This window comes from Neophocaena asiaeorientalis, unplaced genomic scaffold (assembly GCF_003031525.2).
Source record: "Neophocaena asiaeorientalis asiaeorientalis breed wild unplaced genomic scaffold, Neophocaena_asiaeorientalis_V1.1 scaffold217, whole genome shotgun sequence".
NCBI lineage: Eukaryota > Metazoa > Chordata > Mammalia > Artiodactyla > Phocoenidae > Neophocaena > Neophocaena asiaeorientalis.
This window is the reverse complement of record NW_020172293.1, coordinates 6,551,127-6,563,446: the sequence shown is the minus strand read 5'-3', so window position 1 is coordinate 6,563,446 and position 12,320 is coordinate 6,551,127. Positions and strand designations below refer to the sequence as shown.

General features: G+C 35.1%; 1 protein-coding gene across 1 annotated transcript in view; it reads left to right on the top strand.

Moving 5' to 3' along the window:
• Positions 1–12,320, top strand: part of MALRD1 (MAM and LDL receptor class A domain containing 1) — a 580,486-nt gene that overhangs the window by 482,294 nt on the left and 85,872 nt on the right. Inside the window, exon 37 of the mRNA XM_024765840.1 lies at positions 3,893–3,959. Within this exon, the coding sequence (XP_024621608.1) occupies positions 3,893–3,959 (67 nt within the window). The remainder of the gene's footprint in view (positions 1–3,892; positions 3,960–12,320) is intronic.

Sequence of the window (12,320 nt, the reverse complement as noted above, 5' to 3'; positions counted from 1 at the left end):
ATCAGTTTCTTCCTCTGTAAAAAAAAAAAAGGTAAGTATGGGATATACCACATAATGTTGTGAGGAATAAATGAAGTAACACCAGTAAAACTCTTGGGACAGTCTCTGACATAGAGCAAGTCTTCAGTAAACAGTAGTGGTGATGGTGATCATGATGACAGAAGAGGGAAAATAAAAGAAAGAGAAGAATTTGGAGAGAGAGCAGTGGTAATAGAAATTAGGTTTCATGGCAAACTCAAAGAACCTCCAAATATAGAGAGATGGATGAGAACAATCATTTAATACTTTATGCATACCATTCGCTAGTGTAAAATTGTTATAAATAAATTTAATTTTATCCTCCCAACAGTCCTATAAAAAAGGTCATCCTCACTTTAAACATGATGAACCTTATACCTAAAATACCTAGCCCAATGGCAACACATAACTCATTAACTAAACCGAGTATCACAGAGGGAAAAACCAGGACTCACATGGTTATCAGTCTTCCCAAGAGTCCATCATGGAATAGCCATCACTTCCCTGGTCTCCATGGAATTTAGAAGGAAAAAAAAAAAATATATATATATATATATATATATATGTTTGTGTGTGTGCCTAGCTGCAAATTATTTAGATTTAAGCTCAAAAGTTACTTTTGTTTTTATACTGATCACTTGTCCAGCTTATCTGTGCTTTTCTGCTCGTCCAAAGTAACACACCAGAGTGGGATTGAATGTGAATCCTTTACAGAATGATATTTCCACATAGTTAACTGTGAGTCCTATTGGCTTCCAGACACATGGTCATAATAACCAATTCAAGAGGGTACAAGGCAGTGAGACAATAATAGTGCTAATTCTAATTTTACACTTATGGATTTCTAGGTCCCAACTATTATCTACTAAAAATATTTAGTCTCTTCATTACTACCTAGTGTACCCATGTCTTTCCCCACTTCATCTGCTCTCTGCTGTAAATTGTTTTGAGTAGATTAAAGATGAAAATACTTGTACTGTGTCTTTCCATCTTCTGGATAAAGAACCTGGGTCTAAGGCAGAAACTTAGAGAAACTTCTCGCAGAGATAATCTACAAATCTTCTGTCCACCCAAACACCAGGATTCACTCTTTATTGCAGCCAATGCCTGCGTTCTTTCCACTGTGCTCCACTATCTCGTGCAAGAAAATACATATTTAGATTCCCACAGAATCATTCTGGTGTAAAGCAGGCATCAAAGCAAATTTTAATGACCCCAGAAAAAAATATGCAGCTGTGTATATTTTGATGTCGTGCAGTATCAGACACTCTACTGATTTTTTTGCTAAAACACAACTCTTATTTGAGGAAGATTAAAATTGTACCAAGACCCAAAATAACCATAAAATGGTTTCTCTAACAAGGTATGTATCTATTTATGCTTTATCATATTGATGGGCTATTTTTAGTCAGACCAGCTAATTTCTTGTTTATGAAGGAAGTTTCACATTTGCTCTGTTCAGCTGAGTCTGCCCCCGAAGCCTAAGGGGTGTAGCTCTTTACACTCATCTCCAGCACTGCACTTCCCTCTTACAGTTAAATGGGAAGATTTGAGGAAGGCAAGATGGGAAATATACCCCTGGGAAAGCAAAACACTGAAAACTTTTGAAGCAAACAAGATACCAAATACATGGTATATTTCAAGTTTTTCCCCAAAATGCACCCTCCCACCTTCCCTATTTTCCTCTTTCCTAATGCCTCTTGTATCCCCTTCTGAACATTCAGAGACTGGCATGACAACCTGACTCCCTTGAGACGCCCTATCCTCCCACGTTTTCCTTCAGTGAATATTGCCTATGTAATGTTTCTATTTCTCCTCTTTACTTTCCTACTGTGCCTCACGATCATCATTCTTCCCCTACCCAAGTAAATGGCTTCTCTCTGTGTGTTAATATTTCATCTTGGCTTCAGACCTACAAATCCTGCCCACTGAATACTTCCACTTGGATGTCCCTTAGGCACCTACAACACAGCATCTTTCCCTTTAAAATCTTCCTTTCCCATAAATCCCCCAACTCAAGGAATCAAGCCATCAATTAACCAGTAACCCAGTCAGAAATCTGAACGTCATCCTTGACTTTCCCAAATAATCACCAAGATGTTTCAATCCCAACATTTAAATATCTTATAAATTCCCACAACTGTGAATGCTCCCACCCCATCCCTTTCATTCAGGCATTCCTGGATTTTGCTACAAAAGACTTAACTGTGTTCTCAGATTTTACTCTTGGCCCTTCTGTTGACTGTAAACTCTGTAGCCATAATTATCTTTCTAAAGCACAAAGCATACTACTTCCCTTCTTAAAATCCTGGTCTCCTAGGATAAAGTTTAAACTCTTCACTGAACCCAGATGATCTGGCCCCTGTGTGTCTCTGACCTTCTCTCATACTTACTATACTTCATATTGCCAACAGTCCAACCAGGCTGAACTTCCCTCAGTTTGTCAAGTACACCACATTCTCTTCTCATGCCTCTGTGTCTCTATGCTTACCTTTACACACAGGTACGCACACACACACGCACACACGCACACCTGCCCAAATAAAAGTTTTTCTGGAAAGCTTTTCCTTATTCCCCAAATTTGACTTATGTGCTCTCCTTGGTGTTCCCATTACCCTTGTTACATTCATCCCAAATTAGACTACTTTTAATACTGTATTTTAATCCCCTCATCGCTTTTTTGCATCCTCCATGAAGTTGGAAGGTCAGTGAGAGCAGAGACTATGCCTATATCATTTTTAGATCAGCATTTCTTAAACTCATGCTATGAGCCTAGTGTTCTAACATTCTCAACAACCCTGTGAGATAGGAACTGTTTTTTAACCCTGTTTAACAGAGAGAAACCTGAGGCACAGAGAGATTGGTTACCCTACTCGGTATTACACAGTTAATAAACTGAGCTGAAATTTCAACTCAGGTGGTCTGGCTCCAGTGCCCGCAGCCTTAACAGCTGTGTAAGCTTCCTATATTATTTATCATTCCATATCCAGTGCCTAGCCGAGTGCCAGACATCGAACAGGGACTCAGAATAGATGTGTTGAATTACAAATTAAAGGCAGTGTAGGTTTCCATCAAGTATTAGAGTTATGGTAGCCCAACCGGGGAAGAATGGTCTCCTACAAGAGAGGAGGTGTTAAAAAAGCCAAGAAGAGTAACTAGGGGATTAAGTAAGGAAATTGGCAGGTCTTAATGGATCAGGATTTTGTAGTGACAGTACAAGGAGACGGTGTAAAGGAAAGAGTTGAAATCACTAATCACTTCTACAACTGTGACTACGTGAAACTATTTCGCTTCTTTTTAACCTATAAACAAACCACCTTTGAAAATAAATGTTCATGCTAACCTAGAACTCAGGAATGGTACGAGCAGCAAAATAAGCAGGGCCAGGGCATCGAGGATCCATTTGAGCTGTGCTGACGTCTGCCACGGACGTGGAGCTAGGACAAGAGCGTGCACACAAGTGACATCTTATCAAAATGACAGTCACCCATGCAAAGCATTTATCTGCCGTGGTACAGTGACAGCAGTGTGGAGCTGAAGAAATGTTTCAGTAAAGAAAACATTTCAGTGTAATTGCAAATATGGCATGCAGACATTCTAAATAAGTAGATTGTACCTAATCCACGGGAGAAAAAAAGTCTCTTGTGGTCAAGCACTGCACATGTAAAGAGAATGAACACGTCCAGGACAGCAGGCGGCATCGAACAAATTTGGGGGGTACAGGAAAGTAACCTAAAAGAATTCTGTGCTTTTAGCAACTAGAAGCAGTTTACTCTCCATGATTAGATTTAATGCAACGACTACCAGTAATACATTCTCCTTCTTCCTAGTAATATTTATAATTAACTGTGGGTTTTTGGATGCTTCGTTTTAGAGTGTCCAAGAGGTTACTGCAGAAATGGTGGGACTTGTGTAGTGGAGAAAAACGGTCCTATGTGTCGGTAAGAACCATTGCCTTTTTTTTTTCTTTTAACGTGTATTGTTGTCGTTTTATTTTTCTTGAGGCTGATCTAATGAATGAACATGTGGTTATTAAGGTAAAAATAGTGGATAATGACACCATTTACACTTATCTGTCTGAATAAGAGAAAGGAAGATGTGAGTGTATTTTAGAAAAATATCAATTATTTCACATGACTTTATGTCTCTCAACATTTTATATTGTATGGGACAGATGGCTTTAATAGTACTCATTATTCCTTTTTTTAATATTTATGTAAGGTTATAAAAAAATGTTTTATATGGATATCATCCTATTTCAGATGAACTTAGTGTCTGTATTTCCTATCTCCCTTTTTATTTCAAATTCCATATTTTTCTTTTCTAACAAGACAAGGATAAAATTATTTCATAAATAGAAGCTTTTTCCGTTTTTTTCAGTGGATGCTTATGAGTAGCTAAGGTTAAGGCACAGATAAGGAACATACTTGCATACTTAAAGCAAAAATAAACAAAAACAGTCCTTGTGATTTCTTCTGGGAATTATTTATACTGCATATCAAAGACGGCTTGACTTTTTTTTTTTCGCTCACCCTTTAGGAAATTGTGCAAACTGTTTCATAAATTCTAAAGGAAATGATGCATATTCCATTATATTTGTGTTTATGACTTGTTAGTCTAACAGACCGATGGATATATTACCCTTGCTTATTAGAGAAATGGTTTCAGGTTGATACTCAAGTCATAACAAAGCACGCAGAAGTATCTGGAAAACAACATTAATAGTTGTTTACATTCTTATATCCTTCTGAGTCAACACTCATATTTTAGGAAAAGTTGTTTATCCCTAAAAAATGCAAAAACCTCTACCAAGTAAAACAACAACAAAAAATTTTATGATGAAATATAACACTGTTTTAACATTGTTGAAATGGAAATATTAATGGGTTTCTCAAAGTATTTGGCTCTCAAATGCACTACATAATTTATCTCACAGCATCTTAGCAAAATTATACTTTTCCCTGTATCGGTTTCCATGGAAATTAACTTACCACAAACTATAACTTGATGGAAATACAGAATAAGTAATATTAATTTCTAAAAATCTCCTGGAAGAAATTGAGAATGATGGCGTAAATGTTTATTAAGCATCAGCTGAGTGGGTCATGTTGTTTGGTGTCAGCTGTTTACAGTAAGGACATTTGAATTTTTGTCTTCTCTAACCCTGATGGTTAGACAGGAAAGCTCCCCACTGCAGTTAGTCTCAGCTGAGCAAGCAAAGAGTTTTGCGTTCTTGGCAACATCCTCATGTACTTAAATAAACTTTAAAAATTGAAATCCAGATGGTGATGTTCGAAACTTCTTTCTCTCAAGTGAGAAAACTCTAATGTGGGGAGGAGATGTGACAGGAGGATTGACAGAGAGAAGGACCAAAGAAAGGAAATTAATGCAGCAAAATGTATAAAGGAATTCACTAACCAGAAAGCTAATGAAGTATTTTAATATGTTACTTTTGATAGTAAATAATACTTTGCAAATAGCTAAGTAACTAATTACCATCAAAATAACTGTCTGGACTGAGTGCTATCTGCTATGTAGGGGTGAAAAAAAGAGACTTTTGAATATTTTTTTCATAGTATAATATGGTAGTCTCTTCATTCAAATTTTTATTTCTTTAAATTGTGAACTGCAAAAGTGATACATGTGTATTGCAATAAAAGTTTTTAAAAGCATAAAATAGTGTATGAGGCAAAAAGTAGAAATCCCAACGCCTAAATCCTACTCTTGAGTAGTATGGCTTATATCCATGTGGCTTTCCTTTCACAAACATGCACACACGAGCGCACATTTATTTCTTACTGAAATGTGAATTACACTTTGCAGTATACTTTGTGCTGTGTTTTTTTTAATCTCTTCATGAAATATCATGCTGTTCTTCCACGTCAGTAAACATGACTCTAGATCCACTACTTACCAGCTGTCTAATATTGGGTAAATCCCTCAACCTGACTGTGTTTCTGCTTCTTCTTTGGTAAGACGGAGAAAATATCAGCACTTACCTCATAGAGCAGATATGAGATTTAAAGGGGTTAATATATGTAAGACATTCTGCATAGAGCCTGACACATAAAAGACATTACAGGAATGCTAGCCATCAGTATTACTACGCCACTGTTTTATGCTGTATAGTGTATAGTATTTAATATATGGGCTTGTCATCATTTAATTAACCCCATTAATCCTACTCCAGATTATTTGGTTCTTATTTTTTTTTAATAAATTTATTTTATTTATTTATTTATTGGCTGCCTTGGGTCCTCGTTGCTGTGTGCGGGCTTTCTCTAGTTGTAGCGAGCAGGGGCTACTCTTCGTTGCGGTGCGCGGGCTTCTCACTGCAGTGGCTTCTCTTGTTGTGGAGCACAGGCTGTAGGCTCGTGGGCTTCGTAGTTGCAGCACGCAGGCTCCGTAGTTGTGGCTCGCGGGCTCTAGAGCGCAGGCTCAGTAGTTGTGGCTCACGGGCTTAGTCGCTCTGCGGCATGTGGGATCTTCACAGACCAGGGATGGAACCCATGTCCCCTGCATTGGCAGGTGGATTCTTAACCACTGTGCCACCAGGGAAGTCCTGGTCATTTGGTTCTTGAATATTTTGTTTCACAGTATCTTGCAATACCCATCCTTTGACTTATCCTTGCACAATTCCTTACTTTAAGCATAATGTGTCTTAATGAAATGCCAAATAATGGTTAAATTATTTCTAATTGCACTTAGTGTCAGATTCATTTCCAATTAAATTTAATGTCCAGTTCATTTGTCACATACAGGTACTCACTTTTGGATTTAAGGTTAAGTGAAGACAGCTTTAGAATATAGTTTTAGAGTAACTATAGGGCACTGTGGAAAGGTTTTGGCTTTATGTCAAGCCCTGTTCTCTTATTCCCAAGAGTGGGAATTCATTGTCTTTGTTACCCAAAGAAGTAAGGACAGAAGGCCAAAGCCCACCTCTCATCCAGGCCATTGTGAATACAAGAATTTCATGGTTTCCTGAGGAAGCCTCTCACAAAAACCTTTGGATTTCCTCTTGGAATCTAAGGTTTTATCTATAATCCAGAAGAAAGAGAATGTATAAGGTCATTTGTGTTGCTGGGAGCTTGTAATTATCCACAGGAGTAGAAACTACTAGGTGAACCATGGTTTTCCTTTACTTGAGAAACATTAACAACTTGGCATGTCTGAGGGCTGAAGACGCAAACCGTGAGCCAAAAGAGGTAAATTATTCCTCACTTAAGGAGGCTCGATCATTATTTCAATTATACCAATATGTTTATTAGAAACCTATGTAACGTAAATTCCAAATTAATATGGAGGGCAGGAAAGAGGTTACAAGAAAGAAAAGAAAAGAAGTTAGCCAGGCTAAAAGAGAGACATAGGAAGCAACATCAGATTTAAAATACATATATAATTACATACATATATAAAATTTTACTATATATATTTATTTCATATATATTCTTATTACATCAACATTTTATATTATATTTCATGCATAATTTCATTTTAAACAAGAAATATATCTAGAAGAAGGACTGAAACAAAAGGTAAGAAAAAATGATTTGGCTAATAAAAATAAAAATACACAGTAATGACCTTATTAATATCAAAACCCCACAGAATTATAGTATAAGCACATTTTTTAAAGGCTATATCGTTTTTAAAAGGCTATATCATTTTAAATTAAAATGATACACTCTAAAAAGTTACAATAGGCAAAACTCTCTGTGTATCAAATAACATAGTAACAAAATACAGAAAGCAAAAATTCCTAAATATCCAAAAGAAATAAAAAATAGACGGGTGACAAAAAAAAAATACCTTTTGGAAATTTTAAATACCATTTCTAGGAAACCCTTATATTAGAAAGGCACTTTAACCTGGAATTTAAAAGGCAATAAAAATGGTAATTTATCATTTCTTACCTTCTCTACATGGGAGTGTTTGAGAGTGAATTACCCTTTTTCTTTACCTGATTTGGGGGATATCACTGGCCATCACTCTCACTTTTCTTTACTTGTTCCTTCCCTTTCCTGCAATGTTGTAGTACTCCAATCCTCAGTGCTTGAAATTCTTCTCTTTTCTTCCTACCCTCACTTACTATATGATCTCATCTAAGCTTGGGTTAATTTATTGGCTTTGAATACAATTTATCAGCAGCCCAAACCTATGCCACTAAATTCCACATTCTTAAATTCAGTCCCCAAAAAGACACCAGATCACATCTGGATATCTAATAGGCATCACAAATTTAACATGTCCAAAAAGATCTTTTGCCTTGACAGGCGGTCTTCTCCTCTTTCTCCAAGCTTTGCACGCACTGTTCCCTCTGCCTAGAGTTTTCTTTTTCTACCCTATTTTCCCAAAGGATGCCTTTTAATGCTTAAGATCCAATATAAATGGCATTTTCTCTGGGAATCCTTTCCCATACCAACCAGGAAGAATGGCTCATTGCTCCTTCTGGGCTCCGCTATTGCTTCCCTCATTATGTTTTTTTACAAGTGTTTGTTTTACGAAATTACCTATTTAAAACCTGCCCTACCTATCCTATTAAGAAATATATTTCCAATGCAATATCATTTTTTATGACTATCAAATTTTGTTTTTCCCAATTTTTACTAGCTCTATATGTAAGGATAAACTCTTAGACAGTTATGCTCACTGAAAATAATCTGTAATATGAAGGATAAAAATCAGTTGGAAAGGGAAATCAAAATACTAGTTTAAGGAGGAAAAGGAACTATTAAAAATTCTAAATATTAAAGGCAAATGTCTTCATGTATTTTTTGTTGGAAGGTGATGTGTATCCAATCACTATGGTATTTACGTTTCAGTGTCTACATTTGAGCGGTCTAAGAGTTTTATTTATAGTAGCCTGGAGAGTGCATCCTTTGCAGTTTCTTAAAGATGAAAAAAATTTAACTTTGACTTAAAATTAAAGGGACTACAAAGTTTTTTCGAAAACTCTTTTGGGGTGTGTGGGCAAACATTTTGAAGACCATTGTCTTCAAAAGGTATGTTTTCCATACCTTTTCATGACTAGTACCAAATTCATACCTGACATTGTAAGAACCATTTGAATGATATATTGAATGAAGGATGAACAAATGAATACAAATAGAAAGTTCTGAAGTTTCCAGGAAAAAATATCAATACTTTTAAATATGTTCTTAAATTATTGATATGAGCATATGGCCTCACCATAACCCAGACTATCAACCACAGAGGAACTCTTGGGTCCTTTCTATGTGTGCTGCAAGAAGTATTGGGTTGGCCAAAAAGTTCATTTGGGTTTTTCCATAACATCTTACAGAGAAACCCAAACTAATCTTTTGGCCAACCCAATATACTGAGTGAGCCTATGATGTGCTCATTATACTAAAAAGAAATTGCTCTCCAGTTTGTAGGACAGCATGGATACCAAAAAAGAAAAATGTCACCCATTAAAGAAACTCTGGGAATTCTACAATGACAGAAGAGGGTGCTCTTAAACTAGGAATCTTGTAAACTACCTCATTACAGCCCTAGGCTTGAAATGAAGAATAAATGCAATTTCCACCTCTACAAAACCACTGTTTAAAATAAAATTTAGCTTATGAACACTCTCCTTCCCCCACCAAAAAAAGAAAGAAAGAGAAAAAGGAAGAAAGAAGGAAATAAATAAAGAAAGATGAAGCAAAAAAGAAAATACTCTAAGACCCCAACTCCAAAGTGAATTAAATATTGTCAGAAAAAACATTTAGGGATATTGGAAAAAAATTCTTAATTGAGAAATTCAAAGTCTAAGTACAAATGGACAACAAGACAGTAAGAATCGAATAAGAATCAATGGAACTCAGGAAAAAAATTAAATAAAAAAGAAAGAAAGACTAAATTACAGTTCTCCCAAAGGAGGACATATTTAAATTTATTAAGGAATTGTGAACAAAGGTTGGGAAATAACCAAGGGAATGAAAATGAGATAAAGTAAAAAGAACAAAAGAGAAAGTATTTGAAGTGGAAGACAAAGAATATGGATGTACAGTTGACCCTTGTACAACATGGATTTGAACTGCACACAACTTATATGCAGATTATAAGCCCACTTATATGCAGATTTTTTCCAAAAAAATATGCACTACAGTACAACACGTTTCATGAATGCTTGGATCTGAGGATGTGGAACTTCAAATACAGAGGGCTGACTGTAAAATTATGCATGGATTTTCAACTGTGCAGGAGTTGGAGTTCTTAAACCCCAAGTTGTTCAAAGATCAACTGCAGTTTGAGTCCCTAAAAAGGAAAAACAAAACAATGGAACAGAATTAATATTTAAAACTATAATCCAAGAAAACTTTCAGCAATGAAAGAAAACCTGAATTTACATAATGAAAGGGTCAACAGTTACTTGGGAAATTTGACACAAACCTAGCAACTCCAAGATATATCCTAGTAAAAATATTAAGCTCTAAACCAAAGAAAAATATCCTCATGACCTCTAGGGAAAAAGACCAAATAATAAGGAAAAGGGATTAGTCAAGCATTAGACTTCTAAAAGCAGAGAGCCAAAGAAATCTATTACGATTTTCTCCAGGGTTTTAAAAAAAAGTCTTAAGTCTTTTCAAAAAAAGCATTAAGGAAAATATGAATTGATATCCAATTGATGCTTCCTTGATATTATAAAAAATAAATTCTTTATTCCTAAATTCAGCATCTTAATAGAGAATCACAAAAGGCATTTCCATGAAGATGTTAGGAACAAGGCACATATGACCACTATCTTCACTGATATTTAACATTTTTATGAGACATAGTAGTCAATACAATTTGACCAAAAACAAAACAAGACAAAAAAACAAAAAAGGAAGCATAAAAATTAGGAAAGAAGTTAAATTATCATGATAGTATACCTGGAAAACCTTAGAAAATAATCCTAAATATTAATTCAAAAGTTAAAATCAATTCAATAAGTTTGGAGGATATAAAATTAGCATTCAGAAATCAATAGTCTGTATACACAAAACTAGAGGAAAAAGTGGAAAAGGAAACCCTACTCACAACAAAAATAAAAAGATAAAATATTTAGGAATAAATGTAAAAAATAAAAGCAAACCTGTATGATTAAAAACAATCCCAAAAGTCTTAAACAGGTAGAAAGACATTTTCCTTTCCTGGGTAGCTGACGCAACATCTTAAGGACCTTGGTTCTCCCTCGGTTAATCTATAAATTTAACACAATCCCTACAAAAATACCCACAAATTGGGGTAAACAATTTGGTACTAAAGTTCCCATGGAAAAATACACATGGAATTAACTGGTTAAACACTGAAAAAGACAAGCTACTAGAGGCTGAGTAGCCCTAGAATAAGCAGAATTAAGTCCTTATCATTAAAGCAATGTGGTACAGGAACTTGAATAGGCATTAAAGACATTTCAGACTAACAGAATAGAGTAAAAATTCTAGAAATATATCCAATTGCACATGAAAATTTAGTAAATGGTACAGATGACATCCTAAGTCACTGAACAGGATCGACTTTCAAGCAGTGTTGGGGCAACTAGTTAGCTATTTGGAAAAAGATAAAAATTAGAACCACACCTCACACCATACACACATAAAAATAAACTTCAGGTAGATCAGAATTCAAAATGAAATTATACGTCCTAGGGTGAATTTAAAACCATTTACATACATGGTGAATTCCTCTATAATCTGGATGTAAGAATAAACCTTTTTTCAATGACTCAAGTCCAAATGCAATCAAACATAATACTGATAAATTTGACTACATAAATTTTGGTTAGAAAGAATCTTTTGCATGGCACAAAATATACAATATGTAACATCAAAAGACAGCTGGCAATCTGAGAGAAAATGCTTGTATTATATATCTCAGAAAAATGAAAATATCCCTAATACTTAAAGAGCTGTTTTAAAATATGGGGAAGTCCAAACATCACATTAAGAAAATGGACAGTGATTAGTTTAAAAATATGTAAAATTATGCTTAAACATATGAAAATAATTCAACTTCATTCATGAGATAAAGACAAATTCAAACCATACTAAGATGCTATTCCCCACCTCTCTGATGAGCAACATATTCTGTTGGTAAGGATATAAAGAAACAAGCACTTGGCTAGTAGAAATGCAAATTGGTATAATTTTCATGGTATAAAAATTGGTATATATTTGTATGGTAAATTGGTATAATTTTTTTTTGGCAACATCTAAAAATACTACATATTCATTTAGTTTTTGAACCTAACGATTCCACTTCTAGAATTTATACTGTTGGTACAATTCCAGCACTATGAGAATAAGTGTCCAAAA